This window comes from Condylura cristata, unplaced genomic scaffold (assembly GCF_000260355.1).
Source record: "Condylura cristata isolate star-nosed mole 26May11 unplaced genomic scaffold, ConCri1.0 scaffold00005, whole genome shotgun sequence".
Lineage (NCBI taxonomy): Eukaryota > Metazoa > Chordata > Mammalia > Eulipotyphla > Talpidae > Condylura > Condylura cristata.
This window is the reverse complement of record NW_004567106.1, coordinates 43,674,244-43,700,754: the sequence shown is the minus strand read 5'-3', so window position 1 is coordinate 43,700,754 and position 26,511 is coordinate 43,674,244. Positions and strand designations below refer to the sequence as shown.

Here is a 26,511-nt window from a genome sequence, read left to right as displayed (position 1 = left end):
CCCATTTCTTTTTGTATAAGTCAAATATTAATTAAAGTCAATAAACTAGATTGCAATTAAGTGCAATTGTGAACTGTGATATTAAGAGGAAATGCTCTTCAGTAGTTAATTGGCATCAATTGTGATTTGTCCAAGTTAATTTAATATCCTGAGTGAGGTTAATATTTTGAGCATCCTAATAATAAAGAGAATTAGAGAAGTGTGATTAGAGCAGCTCCAGCTGTATATATGGATCAGATTTTTTGAAAGTCCTACCACAATCTATCCTCACCATCTCTTCACCCCAACATCAGTGTTCACGTCAGTGAGAGGAAACCCCATGGGCCATTTTTCATCAGGAATTGGCAAATGCTTCCCCACTTACTTACCGTCTCCCTAACAAATCACTATCAGATTTTAGCAGCTGCCATTTGTTTTGTCTTTGCAATGCATGACACAAACTCAGTGCTAAATGCCTTTGTCTATTTTTATCTCCAGATGTTCCCATTCCCATTCTATAGAAGTATAAGCAGTGGAGAGGGTCACTGGCTCATGTGGTCATAGGGTTGGTAAGCGGCAGGTCTGGGATTTGGTCTTGATCTGTGTGATACAAAACCCCGTGCCATTGTGTTCAAGGCTGTCTCTGCACACAGCTTTGGCACAGAGGCTACACCAGGCATGTCGCTGACCTAGTGAAGAATGGCTACAGTGTACGCTACCTTTGCACCAAGCCACTATCTAGGTACTTTATGAACATACCCACACACCACCATTCCAAGAGGTGGGTGTGATTACCCCTTTTACAGATGGAGAGGAGGCAGAGAGAGGTTATGAAATCTGTCCAAGGTTCTACTGCAGCAGGGGGTGGTCCTGGGGCCTTATCCGAGGCAGGTGGCTGGTTCTGGAGTCTATGTTGCCGATCACGACACATATTTCCTCTCGTGAATGAATGTCAGAGCTTGGGGATACTTTTGTTTTGCTTGTTTGTGGAGGTGTCTGTTGGTGTAAATGTGGGTTATTCTGGATGAGGTAACTATCCTGGGAACTTCCCCACCCCCTGCAGGTACGCTTACAACTTTTTCCTTTATGTTCTGAGCTAGGTTGGGTTCTTTGTCTTTCTAAGCAGGTAGTAGATGATTCCATCCATGTTATGTGAATAATTAAATACAACATGATCTTTCATGTCTTGATTGGGTAAGAAATCAGTTAAGAGGATAAAGGATGTTAAGAAGTAATTTTGGAGAGAAGGGAAATAACAACAGCTGGGAGGAAAGATGAAGATGTGACTATGAAGAAAAGAGTACTGAGGCCAAAAGTAAGCTTAAAAGTGGATACTGGTGCCCTCCCTCGTAGTGCAGCGGGTTAAAGCACACCACTGTGAAACTGGCAAGCTGGCCGTGGCTGCATCGGTTCAAGTTTGATCCCCTTCCCGGAGGTGACCCACATGGCATGGCAGACCTCTCCTGACTTGCCCACTGCTCCCCTCAGCAGAGTACTACATCAGTCTGCCTCTTCTGCTTCCCATTCTGTCTGGTGAATCCTCTCACCACTTCCACACCTCTGGCTTATATCCCAGTACTGTATGTATAAATAAATAAATCTTTTTAAAAAATAAAATAATGTTTAGAAAAAAGTGGAGTTTTTTTTTTTTTTTCCTTAGAAGAATACATCTGTCTCTTAGGATGACACCTGCTTAGCCAAATACGAGAGGCTTCTGCAGGGCTGCCTGCCAATCTGAAGGATTGATCTCAGCTTTTTGGAGTTCAGTGCCAGACTCCCTGGGGGTGAGACAGAGTGAGGAACAGGGCAAAAGGAAGAGAAATGGGCCTTTTATCAGGGAAAATGAGGTTCAAATCCTGACGCAGCCAGTGACTGGCTATGTGAGATGGCATGTCTCTGAGCCTGCACTGTCACCTTGACAATGAGGGCAACAAACCCCAGCCCGCAGGGCCAGCTCAGAACTCAGTGGTCATAACAGATGCAAAGTGCTGGCCTGCAGTGGGTGCTCAGCAAGATCGGCTGCCTTTCCTGCTGTAGGTTGCCATCTTGACTACAGCCACCTCGATGCAGCTCAGGGCATTTTCCAAGCAGATCCCAACTGAAGAGCAGCCAGTATATGAGACAAGACCCTAAAAACAAAGCACTTGGTTTTGAATGCTCAGTGAGCTTCTGATGTCACCGAAACACAGAGGCTTAACTGTACTGCACTATTTGTAATTGGTCAATAACTACAGTTGTGGACAGATGCTCTATAAGAATGGAGACAGGACAGCCAATTTTCTTTGGCCAGAATGAAATTCAATACACCCATAAGAATAAATCGAAATGCCTCCGAGCAGAAGATCAACCCCCTACCTCGTCAGTTTTGCGTGGTTTGCTTTATAGGATTTTGAGACAAAGAGCGATAAGTCAAATGGAGGTCAAGGAAAACCACCAAAAATATGATCTGGAATCAATAACACAAAGCCATTTCTATTCTTAAAGTCTTTTGGGGGTGGGGTTGGGGAGTCTAACTCCAAAAAGTAAGTCACATATGAAGGGCAACTAACATTGGGAGGTTGTTTACAGACACTCAGTTTCTCAGCTTTATGTCTCCCCACACTTCCAGTCCTGGGCCTGGGCAGTTCAAGCAGGCGGCCTCTTCTCCCAGCTCTGACACAGGCAGCTGTGTGTGTGTTTGTGCGTATGTGAGAGAGAAAGCTTTACTTCTTTGTCTCCCCGCCTTCCTCTGAGGTTGTACTAAGGCCAAGGGGAAGTGTGTATAAAACTCTTTGAAAGCTGGCCTCGGGCTGCTGCAGGTCCAAATCTCTGTTAGCTTTTGAGCTCTGCAGGGTAAGAGGCAGTTGGACCTGGTACCAAGTTGGAGACCCAGCAAGACCAGCTGCTTATTCACAGGCAGCTGCCCTCCTCCAAGCCACAAAGGCCAAAAACACTAAGCTGCCTTGAGGGATGTGGCTCTGTAAATGAGGCTTGCTCAGTTAGAGCAAACTGAGTTCAAATGGAGCCCTAATGAGGTGTGACCCTGGGAAATTGCTTAACATCCCAGAACTTCTTTTCTTATAAAAAATAAAATGGTGAGACTACCACTTATCTGAAAGATAAGCAGAGAAGGTTAAAGTTTTTAAATACCGAGCTCCTGGAGGTGTCAACATGTAGGAGCTCCTATGTCCCCTTCATGTTCATCCCTGAAGTTCATTTCATCTCATTCCACCAGTATTCAAATTCAGGGGCTAGAGGATTCTGAATCCAGGTCTGTAACTCCCAGTAAAAGGAAAGTGTCTGATTCTCTGGCTGGTAGACTATAAAGAATTTTGGGAAGTTGTATTTGAGGCTAAAATTGAAGGTGAAATTTAGTAGAGATCCTGAGTCTCTGTCTCTTTGCTGAAAACAAATGATTGGAAGATAGTAAAAGAGACATTACCTCTCACACACAGCATTACTTGCCCAGCGAGTTTTAACCTGCTGGCCCTAGGTCTCCTTGAACGAGAAGCACAGAGCTGTCATGATTGTCAGCTGAGCCCTACCATCGGCCCATCTGCTTCTCAGAGTTCTCTAATTCCTTCCTCAGTAATGTCACACCACAGATCTAGAGTAACCTCCAGATGTCTGCCCCGATCAAAGGGTTGTTTGATAGAAATGCTGCTTGGGGGAGATCTAAAAGGTGAACACCAGAGAGCTCAATGCCTGGACCATTACCTTAGCTTCTCTCAGGGCCACCCTCACTGAGTTCTATTTTAATACTGTTTTTTTTTTTTAAAGATTGATGTATTTATGCATATAATAACTGGGGTACAAGCCAGCGGTGTGGGGGGGGGAGGGGTGGGAATAGAGAAGATTCACCAGAGACAGAGTGGGGAGCAGAAGAGGCAGGTATACTAAAATACACTGCTGAGGGGAGCAGCTGGGGAGACAGGAGAGGTCTGCTGTGCCATGTGGGTCACCTCCTTGGTGGGGGATCAAACTCATGCTGTAGTGGCTACAGATTGTTTCATAGTGCTGAGAATTAACCACGTTCGCCACCAGGGAGGGCCCTACTATGTCTTAATATAAAGAAACAACCACGGAAAACATTCCTTTGTCTTAATTCTAAAACTAGTGTCAAGGATACTGTCTATTATGTCCCTTGGTGTCTAAAGGAAGTTTCCTCCATAGGAAATTTATTATAGAGTTAAATTCTAGTAGCATTTCCCTATACCCCCCTGAGGAAATATGTTGCTTCTTTTTTGATATTAGGAATTGTGAACTTACTGATGCGAAGCTTAGAATCAAATCCGATGTTAGGTCATATCGACTATAGTAACTTTTATGATTAGCATATATGAATAATCCTCCATTCTTTGGCTCTGATTTTTTCTCTTTTATGTATTTCTTTTCTCTTTTATGTAACTATATGTATCTTTTGTTGTATTATATGCTCTTTTTTTATAAATAATGCATAGATTGGCATAAATCTACATACACATGTATTTTAAAGTAGATTCAAATCCTTTTCTAGAGATGTAATTTCCTGTCTGATGATGATAACATTGAAGATCCACTAATTTACTCAAAGAGTTTATCTTTAAATAATGTTTCTTCATTTGTATTTCTGGAGCATCTCACAAATCTAATGAATCTGGGTTATAGCTTCGGTTTTTCTAGGTCTTTGAAAAACCATTTACTCTCTTAACCTTAGTATAATACTACTTGCTCCATTTACCTAACTAAGTGCTCTGAGGATCAAATAAAATAATGATTGTCCTTTGAACTGAACCTTTTTTGAAAAGGTATAAGAGTGCTTAAAGCATTTCCAAGTTACAGATCAGAGTTACCTGCTGAGGGAAATGCAACAGGAAGCAATGGGGAAGACCAAATTTGAGTAAGCACTTTGCATGATATTTTCTGGTTTGCTCCCCTGAACCCCTTCTCCAGGTCTGTGTCCCAGGAGGTTGACTGTATCACCCTGTCTCCTCTGCCCTCTGGCTTAGCTGACAGAAAACACTGGGAAGGTGGCTTCAGCTATGCTTCCTGTTTTTAGTAACCACTCCCTGGGGTGATGCTTGTTATTATTATTTTTTTAAAGGATACTCTACAAAGGATTAAAGAACTTCTCCTGTTTTCTAAATTTCAAAATTTAAAAAAGATCACTAAAGGCCCTTCCTGGTGGCGCAGCGGGGTAAAGCACAGCACTAAGAAGCTTAAGGACACTTTTGCATGAGTTCGATCCCCGCCTGCCCCGAGGAGATCCACATGGCGTGGCAGACCTCTCCTGACCCGCCCGCTGCTCCCCTCAGCAGTGTACTTCGTCGATCTGCCTGTTCTGCTCCCCACTCTTGTCTCTGGTGAATACTCTCACCCTCCGCATCTCTGGCCTGTACCCCAGTTCTGTATAAATAACTAAATCTTTAAAAAAAAAAAGATCACTAAAGGTTTTATTTTCTATGGTTGAAGGTGCAGACGTTGGCTTTTCAACGTCAGTGTTATACGCTGAGTTCGATTCTAGACAGAAACACATAATTAAGGAACGCAGTGATGGAAGAGATTAGAAGAGAAGCTGGAATTTCCATACCCACTGGACGTGGAAACCTCTCCTGGTGACCAACTAGCTACCCCAAAAGTCCTTTCCATGTTCTGCAGCTCCTCACTGGCGTGTGTTGAATCAGTATCTTGCAGTGCCCCCTACTGGCGGTGAGTAAATGGAGCTATAAGAGACTGATTAACCTGGGAGTCCCTTGAGAACAAGGTCAAAGGATGAAATTTAGGTATATTCAAGGTCCTTTCTGAATGCCCACTAATTTTGCTATAGATTTGCCTTGAATGTGGTGTCCTGAAAGGAAGTCAGTACTGATGGCCTGAATCTGTTAAATTGACAAGGATACTCTCTTCCTTACTTTAGATAGTTTATTTAAAAAAAATTTATTTATGCATACAAGAGCTGGGGTGTAGGCCAGAGGTGAAGGATGTGTGTGTGTGTGTGTGTGACAGGATTCACCAGAGACAGAATGCGTAGCAGAACAGGCAAATCTACTGAAATACACTGCTGAGGGAAGCAGTGAGTGAGACAAGAGAGGTTTGCTACACCATGTGGGTCATCTCCCTGGCTGGGGATCGAACTCATGCTACAGTGGCTGGTGATAGCTTGTTAGGGCTGAGACTTTAACCCCTGTGCTACCAGGGAAGACTGGATTTACCAACTTATTTTAACTAGACTTTAACTGCCACAGTTAAACCACATGTCTATTTTTCTCTGCAAAACTTGCAGCTAGAAATCTCCCTGCTACTTTTTGGTCATAGTTTTTGTTCTTTATTATTAGGTATTAATTACAAGGGAGGACTGGTTTGTGAGTCCAGTAACTTTTACAAATATTTGAGGAGATAGAGATTGAAAGTAACACATTGAAAGCTGTTAAAAAAGAAACAAACTATAATTTTCCAGATAGCATGACAAAGAGAACTCAGTTCCACATTTACTTTCCCAAGTGGTTTTCCTTAAGAATAACTATACTGATTGTTACTTTGACATCACAACAATTCAGAGGAGTTGGAAACTGCCTTTCTTGAGAAAACTTAGAAAGACAGGTCAGAGAGCTAAATGTCTTCAAGATTGCACAAAAAAGAAGGGCGGGGAGGTTTCTGAGTTCTAATTCTGGACTTTCTATCTGAATGAATGTCTTAGTATTTGGGAGCTTCTGGAGGCACAGTTATACACCTTATATCCCCAAATCTGATATAGATGTGTGCCTCATGGACTTACTATAGAATGAATCAATATTGGAATAGAAATGAGCTATAGTTGGTAAAACAAATATTCACATTGGACAGCATTACTGCCTGGTTTCAGCCTTATGGGAGAAAGGGAAACTATTGTGACAGTGGAATAGGGATAAATAAGAGCTTGTATTCTCAAAAGACTGCTGGCAATAAGTCCTGCCCTACTACTAGCTAGTCAGATAGCCTCACTGAGTTTATAGTATTCTCTATAAAATGAGGACAATATGCTTGTACCTACTTCATAGATTATACTGAGGATGACGGGAGATAACAGACAAAGCTCTTGGTATACAGCAAAATCACAATAATGCCAGGAAGTTGGGAATCCCCTACTTATTATTATTCCTATCATTATTACCTCTTCCCAGTTCTCCCAGATTCACTTCTCCTCCTTCTCTTGTGGTCTGAGTTTGCATAAGTACTTCTATACCCAGCACACTCGTGGGGAAGCACTGGTGGTCACTAATGGCTACAGCACACCTTCGATGCACACATTTCAAAAGAATGACTTTTGAAAGACATTTGGTCTCAACTTCTGGGAACTACAAAACTTACAAATTAGTCTAAACAAGTGATTTAAAAATTCTCACATGTACAGTAGAACTGTTGGGTCCTCAGGTTTTGAAAACAACACAACTCACTGAAATTAATCAAGTGTCTGGAGGTCAGTGGAGGTCAAATTTGACAACATAAGATCTCCTGCTTAACTAAAATATTCCAAAGAACCAAACTGGTGGTTCTAGGAAGAGTGCAAGTATCAGAATGTAATTCCTGGTGGTCCTGATGCAGCACTTTAGGTGTTTTAAAGGCCCTCATTGAGAAGTTGTAGGGGTTACTAAAAAGATGATGGTTGCACCTCTAAATAAAGATGTTTTTATTCTTTTATTTTTAGGTTTACTTTTCCTCCAGTGGGTGAAAGAATACTGGGACTGTATTTACCTCCAGCCACAGGTTGGCTGGGAGGATCTGGTGTCCAGCAAGCAAGGACATGCTTAAAGCTTTGCCATAAAGATCTAGACACTTGGACACCCTATAAGCCTGAAAACATCCAGAGAGGCGATTCTTTGGATGCGTTAAGCTGGGAGCCTATCTGTTTCTCAGTCTGACATTTCAGGAGGACTGTATTTTGGGTTTCAGGATTAAAGGAAGAAATACTGAAATACTGTACAATGCCATTATAAATAATTCAAAATCCAAGAGAGCTTAATATGAGCCACAAGAATATGACCTGCAGGCACACTCCAAGTCCAAGAAGAATGCATCTATATCAGCCTTGAAAGTACATTACTAGGAAATAAATGCTAGGCTTGTCAACCTGCAGGAAGATGTTTCTAAGTAATTCTGATTTTTCTAAGGCACAAAACTCCTGCCAGAGTCTGGTCTCTACCTGTAACCTCTGAAACACCAGGTGGTGCTACATGGTATCACCCTCCCCTCCTCACTAATCTGCTGTTATAAATGTTGCCTTGAAAGGGACTTAGGATTTGATTATTAATCAGAACAAATTTAACAGGCTGTTGATGCCAGGAATGAATTTTTTTTCTATGTGCAAAGCTGGGATAAGCTGATCAAAGAGAATGGCAAGAATTCATAGAGGAAATACATTAAGCTTCCCACGCCTGCCTGGAGAGCTTACCCATGTTCACGAGAATGCAGGGGAAGGTGTGTTTGGGTGGATACATTACTAGTAGATGGAGAGCAATCAAAAGGAATTTATGAAATACAGCATGCTTCAGCTTGATCAAGTTTTCTTCACCTGGAAGGGTCACCTTGCCATGCTCTCTCTTTGAATACCATTTAAAAGGTAGACCCACAGATTTTACTTAGACAAATTCTGCTATGGACATGGTATTTGTTGCACTTAACTTTGTTTTATTCTCTCTCTTTTTTTTTCATACTAAAGCCTCGAGAGGCTACAAGCTTATTAATTATCTCTTGGGGCACCAGACTTTAGACAGGAGGTGATAAATGACCCAAGTCATTTGCAATATGCTGGAAATAGAGATAATCTCTGTTAAATTTGAGAAGCTGTGCTCTTAAAGAGAGTCTCTTTTAATTAAAGACTTGACCTCACCATGGAACGCTCTGTACTTCTACTGGTAACTGAAAAATGTGGTACGTTGCTCATTTAAATGCAAGAATTGCTGTGTTCTTTCACTTTTAGGTTTTCCTGTTTTTTTTTTTTTTTTTTCCTCCCATGGGTGAATGGAATCTAAGAATTAAATTACCTTCAGTCACAGATTGGAAACATCCCTCTCTAACCCCTCCAGGATTAGAATTTCACCTCTAACACTGTGTATGATTTACTGTGGTCATCTCCCTTTCATAGGAAGACTGAGAACAGCCAAGACCAGCTAGGAAATTTGCCAGCTCAATGTTAGATGAAAACTGTTCAAAAGCAGAAGAAAGTACTATTATAGTTATTACAAATACAAGCTTTTTTTGGGTGGTGTTCTCCATCTCAACCTTGTCAGGGTGTTCTTTTTTTTTATTGTGGTAAAATACACATACTATAAAATTGACAGCATTAGTAATTTTTAAACGCACAGCTCAATAAATACCTTCACATTCTTGTGTAACCATCATAGTCACAATGCTTTTGATTTGCTATTTTTACTTTTGAGTACAAAGTCCTGTTCAGTCCCGTTTGTTTATTGATGCTTTTGTTTCCCTTGCCACTGGGACTATGTCCCAAATCTATCTCTGCAGTTGACATCAGGGAATGTATCATCCAAACCTTTCTTAAGTCTTCTATGGTTTCAGGTCTTATATCCAAGTCTTTAGTAATCTGTTTTGAATTAACTTTTGTGTGTAGAGTTAAGATTGGTTTCACTTTTTGCATGTGGCTATTCAAGTTTCCCAACACACATGTTAAAGAAGCTTTCCTTTTCCATTGTAAAGGACTGACAATAATATTTGAGAGGCAGAAAAGGGATATGTACAAAAAAATTTACTATTTGAAGTCCTTCTAAAAAGTAAAAATTGAATATCTAAATTATTGGCGTGAGCTTTACCTTCCTTTTTACATTGCTCTATGCCGATCTTAAATGCAAATATCAGAGTGTTTATCTTATTTGTGCAATCACTGACATCACACAATTTGTATATTGTCTCTGGAGGATGCCTGGAGCTGGCCAGAAAAGACCAGGTCAGGAGGGCTGGGGAAGAAAAAGGGGTTCTCCTAGCCTTGGAGTGTGCTGGACTTTGGGACCCGCAAAAGCATCCAAGAGTCCAGGCCTTGCATTGTTCCTTGGTTGGGGGTGGTCCCAGGGAATCTTACCTTCCCAATGATGGCAGACAGGTGACTCCCCAGGGGGGTTTAAATTTTGTACTAGGTAACGGGCCCGTTGTGGGCAGCAGACCCACTCACATTGAGTTGTGACCTCTTGCCTGACATCCACCAGATCCGGCCAGCACTGCCAGCCCTGCGTGGGGTGGGTGGCAACTGCTAAGCTTGGCCCTAAAAGGCTGCAGCATGGATGCACCTGCTGGGACCCTCCTCACCTGTGTTCAGACTCTTGCCTAGCATACAGGGTGGTGTTGGTGCCTGGGTAGCACTGGGAAGAGAGGTGGGAGGGGCACAATTTCCACAGGCCAAAGGCTGAAGATTCATTTCAGGGATGGGGGGGACCCGTGATTGGGGTAAGAGCGGACACAGCAGAAAGCAAGATACCACAAGCAGTCTCCAGTGCTCAACTAGCCCATCAGATTTCACTCATAGCACACAATTTCAAGGTGCAGAGCACTTAAGCTCTGAGCACGGGGTCCTGCGCACGGTACCCTGTGGACTGCTCTGCTCATACAACCTAGGAGTTAACTCTGATGACCAAAGCCAGTGCTTCCACCAGCAAGGCCAGTCCTGCCCACTCCCAGCTCCCAAACAGGCTCCCTGCTCCAGGGTACCTCTGTATGAACAGAAGCTTTGACTTCTGAACTGAACCTTCTCTTGGCTGTGGCCACACTACTGCTGCCCTCTTTCCTCTCCTTCCTCTGCTCCTCACTGGCATGCACCAGACCCCACCACTGCAGACTCAGCTTCTGGACACTGAGTTGGATTAAAATTTAGCCTCATCTGTGACTGGATTTCCCTTTGCTTCTCTTTCCCCTGTCTGAATAGAGAGGGTAAATCTGTTAATTCAGTTATACAGTAAACGAAGGTGGATGGATTCCTTGGCCAGCAGGATGCATGTGGCTTGAGTTGGTGAGGCTCTCTGGGTTTGCTTTTCAGGACTGTGGGCATATTAATAAGAAGAAAGGAGAGAGGGAGAGAAAATGCCAGTGCAAGTCATGAAAGGATAGACAATATAGGCATGGGAGCATTTGATAGAGGAAGGGGGGTATGAAAAATTGATAAAGAAGATAGAGAGAAGGCACAAGGCAAGGCAGGAGAAAAGGAAAATGGAGGCAGGGATCCAGCTTTTCTTCACTCTGCAACAGGACCTCGCAATGCTGCCTCTCTAGGTCTGATGCCTGGACGCTGCTGAGACTGCAGGGGGCGACAGGAGCCTCAGCGCTGAGTCAGCCAGTGTCCTGTCAGGCTCTTGCCAATGGGACTCTGCTTATTCTTCTGGGAGAACATCCCAGTGAATTAGTGCCCAGAGAATGTGTGGGCGCTCTGAGAAGACCCTGAGGCAGGGGAGGTGTGAAAAGAACTGTAGGAGGGCTTAGATGAGACTGAAGAAAAACAATAGCAAATTCCTGCTGGAGATCACAGTGGGGTCCAAAGTTGTGTGCATAGGAATGCAGACTTTGCATTCAAGAATCTTCACAAAAATGATCTCTCTTTTTTGGGGGTGATCAATGCAGAGGCTGCACAGTCAAGCGTACTTAAAATTTTAACTTTTGAAAACCCTTTCTGCACAGTAGTATTTTAATGAGCTAGGCTCTTGGGTCCTGTTGGGAAATCACTACTAAATCTCTAATTATTCAAGAAGGGAGAAGAAAGGGAAACCTGCTGTCTAGAGGATTCACAGCCCAGACATGACACATGCCTCTTGGGCTGGCTCTTGTAGATCCAGACTCACAAGAAGCCACCGGCTTCCCGTTCTGCCTGTTCTCTATGTAATTGATATCTACCCAGAGGAAGCCTTCACCTTTGGAATATTGATACATACTCACTGAGATGTTCCTCAGAGTGGCAGCAAAAACTAATTTGTTAAGGGAACAATGTGCCATTCCTAACACCTGAGTACTTTGATATACTTACTGAGATATATGAATATATCTCAATGAGCTACAGGACAATACTAACTTTTAATTCAAGAAAGGATACTAATCTAAATTGGACTAGCAAAGATGGTCTTGCTCTTTCTAGAGCAGAATTTATCAAAAATGGTTGCCTTTGCATTTCCCATATCAGAACTGCAGGGAAGAGAAGAATGGTTTAAGAAATCATATTTCTGTATCTCTACCAGCAAATCTCTGGCATAGCATCTCTCTCTCTCTCTCTGTGTGTGTGTTGGGGGGCAGAACCTACATTTTAAATAAGTTGAGAGTTTGTAAACCAGTATATACAGACTCTTGATTAATGCTTGCAGCAGTGGGGGTGGGAGGGCTTGTAAAAACAGATGGCTGGTCCACACTGCCAGGATTCTGCTTGAATAGGTCTGGGGCAGAAGCTGGGAACCTGCATCTTCCACAAGTTCCTGGGTGATATTGATGTTGCCAGTCTGGGAACCACATTTTGCCAGCCACTGATTTAGAACAATTAAAACAATTTAGTTTTGTGTCAGTCATGAGTAACCTACTTACTGTTCTCAGGAAGACCTGAGGATCACAGTGTGGGCGGGAGGGAGGGAAGAGGGCTCTTTTCTCTCTCTCTGGGAAGTGATGTCAGGGGAAGCAATTCAGGCCCCAGGCTCCCTGGAGCCATTACTGGTCTATGCAGGGAATTTGCCTTCAGGGAGCAAATGGTGTGCAAGTCAGATAATCAGGTTGATTCTTCAGACTGTGAGGAGCTCAGTTTGATTTCAAGTAAAAACAGGGTTACAGGCTTGTTCTAGGGCAAGACATGAAAAACTGGTCAAATCTAGCACTCCACAGTAAATCCCAAAAGTAAGCTGGAATAATTAAAAGCACAAAAGAATAATTAACAAGTCAAAAGACTGGAAAAGACTGGCTGTTTTATGGGGCATATTCAACAAGCAACAGGCCACCAGTCCTATGGAGTCTTAAGCCACAAGTACTACCTTCCTTCCACTTACAAAGTGTTTGCAGGCTAAGACCTCCACAGACCACTGTGGGCCCTTCTTGGCTTTGGGTTAGGGGCTGCCCATCATGATACCTTGGATTTCTAGTCTCTGACAGCTGCAGTTACCAATATGGCCACTAGGGGTCTCAGCAGGACAATGAGTTTTCTAGTACTGGGCCAAAAGGACGTGGCTGAACCTAAAAAGCCCTCCCACCCCTCTGACTGACTTGTGTTGGGGGTTCTCTGGCAAAGGGAAATGTAAGATGAAGAACTCATGATGTCAGTCTCTGTCCAGCATCCTCAACATGAGGATACTGTGTGGCTGTCCAAGGAAGTGATTTTCCTCCCTAAACAGCGTTACAGTTGTGTACCAGGAGAAGGAATGGTAACACCAGGGAAATGACGTTTGAAGAAGGGGCTGGCAGGCCTTTGCCATCATTTCCAACAACTTCCCTCTCCAAGTGACATGTTCCAGTGGTCAAATGCCATGTCAACATGGCCTTTTTGAAATTTTATATGACATGCCTTGAAAATGAAACTTTAAAAGTTCCCTTGTACAAACGATCCAGCCTAAAGTCCTGACTTCACCAAAATTCTGAGCTGAAACTCTATGTCAGTATGACTTTCTGAGGTCACCAAGCTCCTCGCATGACTATTTTGTCCAGCCTATTAGAAATAACCGAAGAAATGCACACATTTTCCACTTCTGTGATTCCCCCTATCTCCCCATATTCTGTTCTGCTCTTCCCACTTTGAATCAACATCAAATTTCAGGAAGGCTGCAGCAGACGAGATGGGCTATTATAAAAACGTTACATTTTAAGCTGAATCTGATATGTGGAGTGAAAATGGTCCAAAATGTTAGGTCAAGTGAGGACTCCTTGCTTTATTAAAATAATTCCTCAGGCGGCCTCCCTGGTGGCCAAAGGGGTTAAGTCTCAGCACTATCAAGTTATCGCCAGTCATTGAGAAATGAGTTCGATCTCCAGCGGGGGAGTTGACCCATGTGGGCAGCAGACCTCTCCTGGCTCGCTGGCTGCTTCCCTTGCAGGAAATCTGCCTGTTCTGCTCCCCACTCTGTCTCTGCTGAATCCTCTCACCCCCCCTGAACCTCTGAAAACACCCTAGTTCTATGCAAAAATAATAGCATTGCATATATGATTAATATGTATGTTTCCACAATTTTATGTAAACAAGGGGTACATCTCCAATCTATGCTAGAAACACATGTGTGGGCCTCTTGCCCTTAAGGTCTCATTAAGACAGCCTCAGAACCTTGTCTAACCCTGTAAACTCAAAGCAATACACTGAAAAGTCACAATTTCATTTACTACTGGTTCTTCTTAAGTTCTAGGACTTTAGTCAGTGGGTTCTTGGGAAGGGCAAAAGCAGATACAAGTGGGTTAACCACAAATTGCAGAAATTGGCATATATGTGTGACCAAACCTGCAGTTGGCCTCGCCCACCTGTCTCACAGACCCATGTACGGGGTAGCAGGCTACTGGCTTCCCTTCTGTACCTTCTCGCTCCTGCTCTTGTCCTGATGTATAACAGAGACAGACAGGGTTCTTATTCCCTTAGGATGCCCCATTCACACTACCTGACTATAATTTTTTCCATAATCCGATGGTGAGAAATAAACACTGGTGCGATGAAACTGCATGAACAACAGCCCAAGGTTAGTGAGCAAACTTAGCATTATGAACATTTTGAAATCAGCTATGCACCAATCCATTTTATAGATGAGAAGTTTAAGGTCCAAAAGCATAGCAATTTTCCTAAGTTCTTAGATACCCTGGGGCCTGTTCTTTTGATATAGACCCCTTTACTTTCACTCCTCAAAAGCTCTTCTGGCTATGCCCAGAGTTGTCTCCCCAGGAAAAATGAGCAGGGACACTACCATAACAGATACTTTAATGGAAAAGGGAGCACTGGGGTTTAATCCAGGCTCTGCTCCATGCTGTGCTTTATTTCCCCTTTGGAGGCCTCAGTCATTTTCTATGAATTAAAGGATTTGGTGTGGATGATCCATTTCCAAGGACTTCAGCTCCAGAAATCTGTGCATCTAAGTGATGTGTGGGGGTAGGGGGATGGGAGACATCAATACCACAGAGGGCGGAATAGTGCTCAGTTATAGCTCATAGAAGGCCCTTCAATTTAAAACTCTCATCATCACAGTCAGGTAGAGGAAGGCTGTACATTGGTAAAATGGCCATATTCTCTGTGTTCCCAGTGCGTTCTTTGGTAGGCGAAAATTCCTTCTCTCCCATTTACTTATTCTTTAAATCTAATTGATCACTTATTGAATTCACTCAAAGTGGACAGTTTACACAGAGTCAAGAAATATCAAAAAAGATGTGTGTGTGTGTGTGTGTGTGTGTGTAAACAGTAAAAGGCCATTATAGACAGCATTTGACTTACCAATCAGTATCCTTTTCACTATTTTTGGGTCTATTCAGTATATGTATGTGTGAGTGTCATATGCACATCCACAGAGAAAATAATCAATAAATGAGGTTACCCCTCCTCCGCCACCTGTCATCTTGGCTTTCAGTGCACAATGGTATCTATTTTCACATAGTGCCTATTCTTACAAAGACTCTGGAGCAATAATCTGTTGAGGCTGCTGGCTCCAGGATAGCCCAGGTGCACACAGGTGGCCAGGGTCTGCAGAGAGAGGCCCACGCACGTTTCCACACCTTGGCGTGGTCTGTAGCAGTGAGATGTGGACACGTGCCTAGAATCCTAAAAGCTGACCCTCTGAGGGCTCATTGTTGGAGAACAAGAACAGAATGCCTTCCCCGGCTCCTTCCCCGACAGCTGCTCTGGCTCTTACCCATGTTGCCGAGATCGTGGGAGAAAGAAGCACAAATATAAAATCAGGAACAAAGACATAAGATCTATGGCTTAAAAGTGACGGTTCATGCGGCGCAAGAGCCAAGCGGCGGAAGCGGGAATCAGAGAAGAGCAGAGCAAACATGCGGGAATGGTGGGCGGAAGCGCACAGCATAGCGGCACCCATGGGGGCCATGCTCACACTTACATGGTGTGGTCTCACACTACCTCAGGTTAAGCATTTCCATCATCTGAGAGTTTGGGAGGGAAAAACAGAATGGTTAAAGGTAAAACAAATTAAATTGAGAGTTCACACTTTAGTTTTAAAGATTGAAAATAACAATGCGGTGGCGCAATGGGTTAAAGCACAGCACTAAGAAGCTAAGCCACTTCAGTACGAGTTTGATCTCGAGTTCGATCCCCAGTCCCGGCGGTGACCCACATGGCGCGGCAGACCTCTCCCGACCCGCCTGCTGCTCTTCTCAGTAGTGTACATCATCTATCTGCCTGTTCTGCTCCCCACAGTCTCTGGTGAATCCTCTCATCACCCCTGCACCTCTGACCTGTACCCCAGTTCTGTATGCATAAATAAATAAATCTAAAAAAAGAAAATAACAATGTCATTCCTGGGCATCTCACTCACAATGTGCAGAGAGATGCTTGCTGGCTCAGTGACAAAAAGCACAGCCCTGAGGGTTAGCCTGAAGGGTCATAGCTGGTTCTGCCACTAAATAGCTGTGTGACCCTGGACAAGTATCTCCTCATTCTGTGTCTGAGTTTCCCCATCTGTAAGTAGGTCTAACAGCAGCACTTACCTCATGATATTGCGGCAAGAATGGAGTGATTTGTACAGGTGAAATACTTGGAATGGTCTTTTCTAATGGCAAGCACAATGGATACCACTGTCTTTACTATTACAGTTATCTATGGTTTCCTTAGGCAGTAGCACCCAGACTAAATGTGCCAACATTTACAGAAAGTCAAAGGCTCAAAGAAATGTCTAGATCTTCAATAAGAAAAGTTGTAAAAGAAAGTCAAACTACTCAGGAAAAAAAAGACAAAGTTAGAAATACATGACTGAGCAGTAGTTCCATGTGTGGTTATAATTCTTTCAGGACATTGTTTGAAATTCCAAAGCAGCTCAGAGTAGCGTTTTAAGAGCAATAAATAAGAATCAATTATGCACACAGATCCATTAGAACCCAGAGGCCTGGTTCATGCTGGACAGTTTCAGGCTGTGTACACATTGTCAGGTATTAGTGTTTGGACTGATGTCATCTTACATTTTCTAACTTGCTTTCACCCAGAGAATTGCAAAAAGGTCTGGGTAGGCATTAGCTATCAAGCAGTTTCCCATGTCACCTGGAGGACAGACTGCTCTTCTCCATTGTTTTTCAGAACCATTCCATCAGCCTTGATCTCACTTAAATGATGTAGAAAAGCAGGAAAACAATGGCATCTTAGTCTCAAAGAGACCTCCAAATGAAGCACCTCATGGCTGACCTGAGCTGATCCCATTCTGTCTCTGGTTGGGTAATACCAGTCCCTAGTTAATTTTTCACTAGCAAATCATACCCACCACCTCCCAGTGGTGATTTGCTCATATAGTTGTATTAAGACAAGTCTTATTTTATAATGTGGCATTCTATGAACTCCGAATTAATGTGCTATCCTTTCTATCTGACTCTGGGAAACCCAATCCCTTCTCCTCTAATGCCTTATATCTGATTTCATAGTCTCTGGTTTCCTACTTGCCATTTGGTCTCTTCCTCTATTAGCTGTCACCTGAGTAAGTCACTTCTGATTCTTACCAGCTTGAGAATGTTTCAGGATGGAAGCTCTAGGCCTTTTCTCTGTAACTGTAATGTTCCTCATTCCTTTCTCATGCTTCCAAATACATGAAGGAGTGTGTTGGTGCTCTTTGAGAGGTGGGCATTTGGCTGAAGTGATTATAAAGTTAGAAAGTTGGGTACTAAAAGCATCATTTCAGTAAAAACCCATAAGTAACATTGGAAATCTTTTTAGGTGGTAGGATAGAGGAGGGAAGATTAACATCAAACACAAGAGCCTGTTTAGTAGCCTGGCTTACCTGACCTTTGCTGGAGAGGCTGCATCACACAGCTGCATCTGCGGGGAGCCCACTGGCCCCCTGAAGCAGAACCCACCTGGGTGCATGTTCCTACCAAGCAGGTATGTGTTGTGGGCAACCCAGCAGGCTGCTATGTCCTGAGAAGGCCTCTGTTTTGAACACAGGTTTAACCTGAATATTATACTAATTTGGGCATGTGCCCCTGAGTTGAATTTCCCTGCTGCCAGTTAGGCTGCAGCTCCTGGAGGCTGAGCTTGGGCTCTTCTTTCTCAGGCAGCCTCTTACTCTGTCAAGAACAGCAGACCCCACCAACAGCAGCTAGGATTTCCAGTGACCAGTGCTTTATTTGCCTGGTAGGGGGGCTACCTTTTCTTTAAAATATATTTATTTCATCAGCCTCCATTTTTGTACAATGTATGGTTTCCCCGTGAAATTCCTACCACCAATTCCTTCGTGTACCTGCACCATGGTCCCTGCTGCTCTTCCCACCCTGTCCTGGTCCTTCTCCCTTCGCCTCCCCTATAGAATGTCTCTGATGACTAGTTGACTGATGACTTTGATTTTTACTTTATTATAGTTACTCCCCTGCACCTACACCCCAATTCCTCACTTGGTTTTTCTACATTCCTCCTAGAAGAGGCTGACTTTTTAAAGACACAGTCATAGATCTTTCCCAAATGCAGAAACTGTTTCAAGGACACAGATTACAGAACTTGGTCTCTGGAACAGAGAGACAATGTGCTGAATACTTTTTTGAAGGAATGCTATTTATGTCATCAGAATGTCATTCAGACCAAAGTATGAATGGGAGACAGGGCAGAGGACACTCAAGAGAAAAAAAGAAAATACTAACTAGAAAAAGCAGGTTTACTGAACTGTTTAAATGGAGACATTTAAATGGAATTATTAAACAATTAGCCAAATTGTAACCAGGGTGGGAAATACAAGATGATTGCAAGGGAAATCATTTCAAGTAATTTATTCTCTTGCCTTCATTCCACATCAGCCATTGTTATTGTTGTGACAGAAGAGAGAAAATCAATCATGTATTTTTGTGTGTGGATGGGACAGTAATGCCACTTCTCTGGGGGTCCAGGAGCTCACCAGGCCACAGGGCTAGAGCCTTTGATGTAGTGAAGCCAGTCATGTGTTATCCTGTATGGTGTGAGTTTTAGGAGGGAGCTCAGTTGTCAATGGTTACTGAGTTCTGCTCTGGTTCCCAGGACCCATATCTCTACTGAAGCAGGAATGACATTACAGGCAAGTAGTCAGACTAAGTTTTTGTGGGTAGCCCATAAAGGAAGAAAGTTCAAAAGAATATGCTCTATCATTAGATGAGAGGCTGATGCCTGAGTAATCATTAGAGTATTTGGATGTTCTATACTCAACTCAATTATTTTTATTTTTTGAAAAGATTTATTTATGCATGCATGCAGAACTGGGGTGCAGGCCAGAGGTGCAGGGGCGGTAAGAGGATTCACCAGAGACAGAGAGGGGAGCAGAACAGACTGATCCACGAAGTACACTGCTGAGAGGGCAGCGGGCGGGTCAGGAGAGGTCTGCCGCGCCATGTGGGTCATCTCCGGTGGGGAGATCGAACTCATGCTGAAGTGGCTTTAGCTTCTTAGTGCTGTGTTTTAACCCGCTGCGCCACCAGGGAGCGCCCTCAACTCATATTTTTAAAGGATTGTGTGTGCTGGGGAGAAAAATTTGGTGAGAAGTAACATGGTGGTCATTGGTAGTTGGCAAGAATTACCGAACGGATTTTAATACACTATAAAAATAACACTTGGGAAGATTTGAAATATTCATGGTGGGAGAAGCGAGAAAGTGTAGAGGTACAGGAGAAGAGGTGAACAGTGAGCTTGTGCAAGGACAGGCTAGGCGAGGCTCCCACTGAAAGCAGCATGATGGATAAAGGCTGGCTGCCCTGCTGGCTCTCTTCTTGCTTTCTCTGGCATTCAGGAGGGAGGGAAATATTGGCCTCGAGATCTAGTGGTGCAATAGAGGTGGTCAATGAGGACCACATCCATAAAGTATAATTCAAGGGAACATAAACCACCCTACTCACCCTTTTCAAATTAATAAGGGAGAACACAAGACTTGAGCGAATGGGTGCAAGATTATTTAAAAGTTCTTTCATTGTGCAAATCCTTCATTTTTATTTCTTTGTCTTAGGTGGGGAAGGAGATGTGACGGCCCAAAGTCACAGGCTCACAGAGCACATGACATTGTAATACTACATCTGAGATTTCTGCTTATTGATGTCATTATTGTTCCATTTCCCACGATTTCTTTTAAAATTCTCTGTTGCATAATCATAAGTATAGGAGCAAGTGAGGATGCAATGTCTTAATCTGTGCCCCAAGGATGAAGAAAATGTCAGGCTGAAGATGGTTCGTACAGAACGTGGAATGTAAACCTCTAAGGAAATTTCTATTTTTGCTACATAGTTAGGTCTCGAGGCAAATCTTTTCTGGATTCCTCTGGCCTCTGAGAATTATCCCTCAAACAATAGATTATCATACGAAAATCAAGGCTGATGCACTGGGACATACTTTGCATCTTCCCATGGTTTGGAAGAGGATTCCTTAGGGAAAAGGAACGGCACTAGACCTCTCCTTCCCATCAAAGGCAGCCGTGGCCTAGTGGCTCCACATACCTGTGTGTGCATGTTACCCTCTCTGCTATGAGTCTAGAGACAGACCTGAGAGTGTCACTGCTTGTATCAGACACATTTGACTCTTCAGAGGACTCACTAAATACACGAGTTGCTCTTATAGTGGTAGATCAGCTAACAGGCTGAGATTCCACTCAATGAATAATTTGATTTAAAACACTCAAGGCATAAGAACAGACACAGCCTTTATACTTTAATTTGGTTTACTCACAATTGAGTAATCAGCTGTCTTATTCATTAGAAACTTGAACAAACCACCCAAAATGTCCTTCTTAGTATTTCCTTCATAACTGGGTCATCTGGGAATTTAGTTTTCTAGTTTAATTTTCCACTTCCTAGATGGTAGTGGACAATAGGTGGCATGTTAAGTGTTGACTGATTTTTCCTTCCATGAAGCACCTCCTGGTGGAGAGTGACAATGAAAAGAACAGAAATAGAGTTCTACTGAGAATAATTTCAGTTCAGAGGCCTTTTGGAGAAGAAATATAAGATGGCACTAGAAGGTGTTAGAGTCAAAGAAATCTAGGCTGATGTGACCCTGGTGATTACTTATCCAGTGCACTGCACTGCCTAATATTACAGGCAAGGAAACAAAAGCTTGACAGGACAATGTGAGAGTAGGGATCAGCTGTAGACCCCCTGACTCAGGACGGGGCACCACCCCATAGCCATGCTGCTTCTTGTTGTCAGAAGGAAAGCAACATTGTCTAAGTAATGACACTCACTGGGGAATATAACATGAGTACTAGGGAAACCCAGCACATCGCACGAGTAATTAGGGAGGACAGCATATCTCGCTAACCCTCTGAGTTTAGAAAGGTTTAATCTCTTCATAAGGGAGCTACAGGCAAAGTTAGGAAACTGCTTTTACTCTTAAAAAGGTAAAAATTAAATGGTGTGTGGTCTGCCTCTGTCACTAATGCCCACATATGAATGCACTAGAGACTCCTTGAAAGGAAAATAATCCTCTAAGACTAATGATATGTTTTCTTAACCAGTATTTGAAACATTTACTAAGGAAGCTAAAATCTCATTTTTTGAATATGATTTTCAGTTGAGAATTCTCACTGAGAAAGGACAAATTTTATCTTTATAATTGGTGAAATGAAAGCACAAAACTTAAGTGTCCTCATTAAACTCAAAGATGACACCTCCCCCCCACCCCCAAATACATCCTTGACATCCAATGCGAGAAACCTTGTCCTAGTTCAGAATTTGCCTCAGCTCCCTTCTTTGGATGTATTTCCCCAAATACATCCTTGACATCCAATGCGAGAAACGTTGTCCTAGTTCAGAATTTGCCTCAGCTCCCTTCTTTGGGACCATTACTGAACTTTTCCAGTTTCTATACTGCTTTATCTTTTTTCCCCTACAGCAGCAACTGTACATTCCTACAAATTCCTACAGTGATTTTTTTCTTTAAGTTCACATTTTTCAATGACTCTTGTATGTCCCACATTCCTATTATCCCACTGCTCTATCTCCCTCTTTGAATTCTGGGTTTTGTGATTTTCCTAATATTTGCTTTAGATGAAAATTAGGAATAAATCTGACGCTTACGGAGTGGATTTGGGTTTTGATTCTGCCACAAAAGAGGCAAAGGGGTGAATGCCAATCAGTTAAAATGTGCTTTAAACACCGTGGCTTGCCTTGTGCAGTAAATTCCGTTTTACAATCTCACCAATTGAACATGGCCATCGTGTCCTCCTTCTGGGGTGACAAGTGCCTAAAAACACTTCCATTTAGATTTCCTCTGAGGAGGAATTTCTCTCTCCTTCACAGTCTCTCTGTTCCTTGTCTCCCAACCTATCAGGAGTTTGCCAGGGAGCTCCCCTCGGGAATGTCTCTTTCCTGCCTACCTGCTTTCAGCTACTCTGGATGAGAATCTTCTTTTTTTGTTAAGGAGCCATCCCCTAAAGGAAATGTACACATGCTAGTATTTCTTTTTGGTGCTTATGGTGGTACTCTTTTTGTTTTGGATTTTATGGGATGTGATTTAAAAAAAAATGGAATGGGTCTAGTTCTACATTCTGTGTTAAAAAAAGGAAAGGATGTTTCTCTATACTAGTTGCATATTCTAATATGGTAGTCAGGAGATTGACATGGTTATTCAATTTAGATTAATTTAAATGAAGTACAAAGAAAAGTTTAGGTTCTCAGTCATACTAGCTAATTAAGAGCTCAAAAACTACATGTATTGGACAGAACAGATATAGAAGATTTCTATCATTATCTGTGGGACAGTGCTGTTCTGTAACATTTATGATGTTTTCACAAGTAAAGCTTGGATGGAAACTATATACTGTACTTATAAAGTTATATTCTGAAAAGATACAGTGAAATATAAATAGGTATCATCTTTACACAAAAGCCATATGTAAAAGGTAGATGATAATTAAAAAAAAAAAAGATTTATTTATTTATGCATATAAGAGCTGGAGTATAGGCCAGAGGTGTGGGAGGGTGAGAGTGTTCACCAGAGACAGAATGGGAAGCAGAAGAGTTGGATCTACTGCAATACACTGCTGACACTGTTAACACACACAACCCAGTAGGCCTCTCCTGTCTCACCCACTGCTCCCCTCAGCATTGTAGTTCAGTAAATCCACCTAGTCTTCTCCCCATTGTCATTGGTAACCCCCCTTCCCTACCCCTCACACCTCTGGCTTTAGTGACTCCAGTACTGTTAAAGAGTATATATAGCTTAGTGAGGAAGATAAACTAATTTAAACTGTATATTCCTCCTCATTTAGAGGTAGCTGATAAGAAATCTGATAATAAAATAGTGTTAAAAAAGGCCCTCCCTGGTGGCGCAGCGGGTTAAAGCACAGCACTGAGAAGCTAAAGGCACTTCTGCACGAGTTCGATTCCCGGCTACCCGGGAGGTGACCACATGGTGCGGCAGACCTCTCCTGGCCTGCCCGCTGCTCCCCTCAGCAGTGTACTTCGTCGATCTGCCTGTTCTGCTCTTCTCTCTGTCTCTGGTGAATCCTCTCACCTTCCACATCTCTGGCCTGTACCCCAGTTCCATATGAATAAATAAATCTTTAAAAAAAAAAGTGCTAAAAAAGTGAAAGCTGTAGGTTTAAACCCCTTTGTGCTCCAGTCAGTTTGGGACAGATCAGATGCTTTGTCCTTAGCCTGCCATCTCACAAACATGGGCCACTCAGAAATGAGGATGATGGCACATGGACAATCAAATGTGGGACTTGAGAATGATTTAAGACACAGTTAGTTTAAATTCCCCTTTCAGAGATGATCAAACTGAGGTTTGGAGTCAAAGTACTTTGCCAAAATTTAAAGAAACACATTGGTGGCATAGCTGAGACTTTATCCAGGGTGCCTGATTCCCTGCCTGGTGCTTGTTGTATACATACTGATAGTCTCCTAATGATGAAATAAATCTTCATCACTATGAAATATTAGGGAAGATGGTTAACGTACTATTTTTGGGTCACTGAATTATCTCCAAACACACATGCATTTGTTTCAGAACCTAGACACCAGACTGGGTGCAATTTCCATTTGTTTGCAGAGGTAAATCAACGTCCTGTGGGACATTGCTTCTAGGAGAGACTCTGATGACTCAAAATCCACAACAGCCAAGATCTCTCATGATCTAGTCTATAGCATATTCCAGAATTTAACCTGGTTGTCTGCTACTCTGCAGGGGTAAACCAATTCTCTCTGGGATATGGGAATGACTAGAAAGCAGAGCGAACTCATGAAGACAGGGTGTGGAAATAGGATTCAACTTCATGCTCACCACAGCCCTGATACTGTTTTTCTTAGTCTTCAGTTCTCTGGACTCATGGTCAGATTCTTGCTTTTATCAATGCTCTTATTTTGTGTCCTTATGAAGCACATGGGGAAGATGCTCCCTCTTCCTTGGGCTCCATCATAACGCTGAATAGTCTTCTCTCCCTCTCGAATCCACCATGCCATGCGGAATGGAGTGTGCAGCTGTGTGTTGTGCTGATTAACTGGCTGATAGAACATGTGAAGTCCATCAGCTAAGTCTTCCTTGTGTCCACCTCCCACTGGTGCCAGTGTTTGTCTCCCCTTGACAGTTATACTTGCTATAACTCAGCATCTGAATTTGCCACTTTGGTCCCGCTTGTTCGGCCAGAAGGCACCAATATGTAATAGGCCTACACAGATTTCAGGGAGCTACAGAATGTTTAATATTGGGAAACAAATGCACTGGTAATGTCCATGGGCATCTTGGATGAGAAGAGTGAATGAGCTAAGGATTTAGGAAAAGTTTGAGGCTGGGTCCTGACTGAATACAAAACCAGGAAAGTCCTCTGAGGACTTATTTATTCTGACCATCTGGTCTGACCTTTACATCAAGTTGAAATAATAAATAGAAAGACTCTAAGACAAGGTGGTGAGCTACGGCAGGGAAAGAACTTTTTGAGGTGGATGAAAGTGTACTCTAAATGAGAAATAACAGAGTAGAAGAAATGCTTTAGAACTCAATTTGCTAGGTTAAATATCTTTTACAAGAGTATTACTCTGTGACACATTTGGATAGAATGAACATTGGTTATGAAGAAAATTCTCTCTTCAGATATATACATTCAAGCTCTATGAACTAAAAGTCATTCAATGCATAGCTGGGAGCAAAATCTGGTCCTTCATAGTTACCCATTTAATGCTAAATGGAAGATGTAATGCTACGGGTACTAACATCACTCAATGGAAGGACGGACAATGCAACTGACTAGCTTTTCCCACCATAAATAGCCAATGATAATTATCTGCTGCATTTAAAACCCCAAATATTTCCAATACCCTAGTCTATTTTTTGCACCATGCTACTGTATCAGAGTTGAAAACAGCAAATGACAATGCTGATTTCTCTAAATTTCATTCTATTTTAAAATGTTCTCATTGTTCTACTTGACCTTCACCAATACACATGGGAAAGGCAAAACACGGAAAAATAGAAGTCAGGGGTCTGGAAAGATATACATTGTACAAACATTACTAGACCTCAAACAACTGAAGGGCCAATTGAGGAAAGGGACTGGATATTCTAGTATCCCACACCTGTTGGACAGACCTCAGAAACATCTTTTGCAGATACATCTAAGGTTTTCTATGAGATATTAGCTCATTAATCTTCATAATCTTTTTGTGGTGAAGGAAAATCCCTATTGCCTCTTTGCGTTTCAAATGAGAAGACTGTACTGGAGGGAGGCTGTCAGAGAACATGGAAATCGTATGGGTGTCTGGTGCTTTGGGGTAAATGTAGACATGGGATTGCAAATGTGAAAGGAATGGGGTGAGAGACCTTTGCAGGAGAAGGTGCTGCAGGACACCCTCCCACAGTGGAGGTGGTTACCCTCCATTTCCTTGCTGATGTGGGGACATGGCTATAGTAGGTTGACAAATAGCTGCAGGCTCTAAATGTTGCTCCTTGCTTGATCTTTTAATTCTTTTTTCCTTCAAAAGAAACAAACTCAGTTTTTTTTTTTTTTTTAGGAAAAAAAGTGCTTTCAAGTACAGGAAGGTTTTGAGGGCAGGATCACTTTCTCTTTAAAGCTCTCTTTACGTAAGTTGGGACTGCCTGAATTGAATTTTCCAGCAATCAGGGGAATAAAAAACTGCATAGATTGTGCTTTCATTAAAACTCTCTTGTTATTTTCAGCATCACCATTATGCATGGGTAATTTTTTTATTAAAAGTACAGCTTGATGACATACTACTTTGATTAAGTTAACTTAGCTTGGATAAGAATATAATTTTTAATTTATATTAAGGTGAATATGGTCACATGGAAAAACAACCTATTATTAGCTATAAATGTTATGAGTTGTAGGAGCATAGTTATCAAAAGAATGATATTTTATTTTCTCTACTTCTCCAAAATATAGCCATTATCATTTGTTCTTCTAGTTGGTCAATTTTAAGAGAAAAAGGGGTGCAATTAATAATCATGTCAGCTGAGGAAGCATAAACAGAGACAGACTCAGGAAAATC

The 26,511-nt window shown here is 42.4% G+C and overlaps 1 protein-coding gene across 1 annotated transcript in view; it reads right to left on the bottom strand.

The window, feature by feature from the left end:
* Positions 1 to 26,511, bottom strand: part of LHFPL3 (lipoma HMGIC fusion partner-like 3) — a 424,154-nt gene that overhangs the window by 18,009 nt on the left and 379,634 nt on the right. The window contains exon 3 of the mRNA XM_004676915.2: positions 15,963 to 16,005. Coding sequence (XP_004676972.1) covers positions 15,989 to 16,005 — 17 coding nt within the window. The 3' untranslated portion in view covers positions 15,963 to 15,988. The remainder of the gene's footprint in view (positions 1 to 15,962; positions 16,006 to 26,511) is intronic.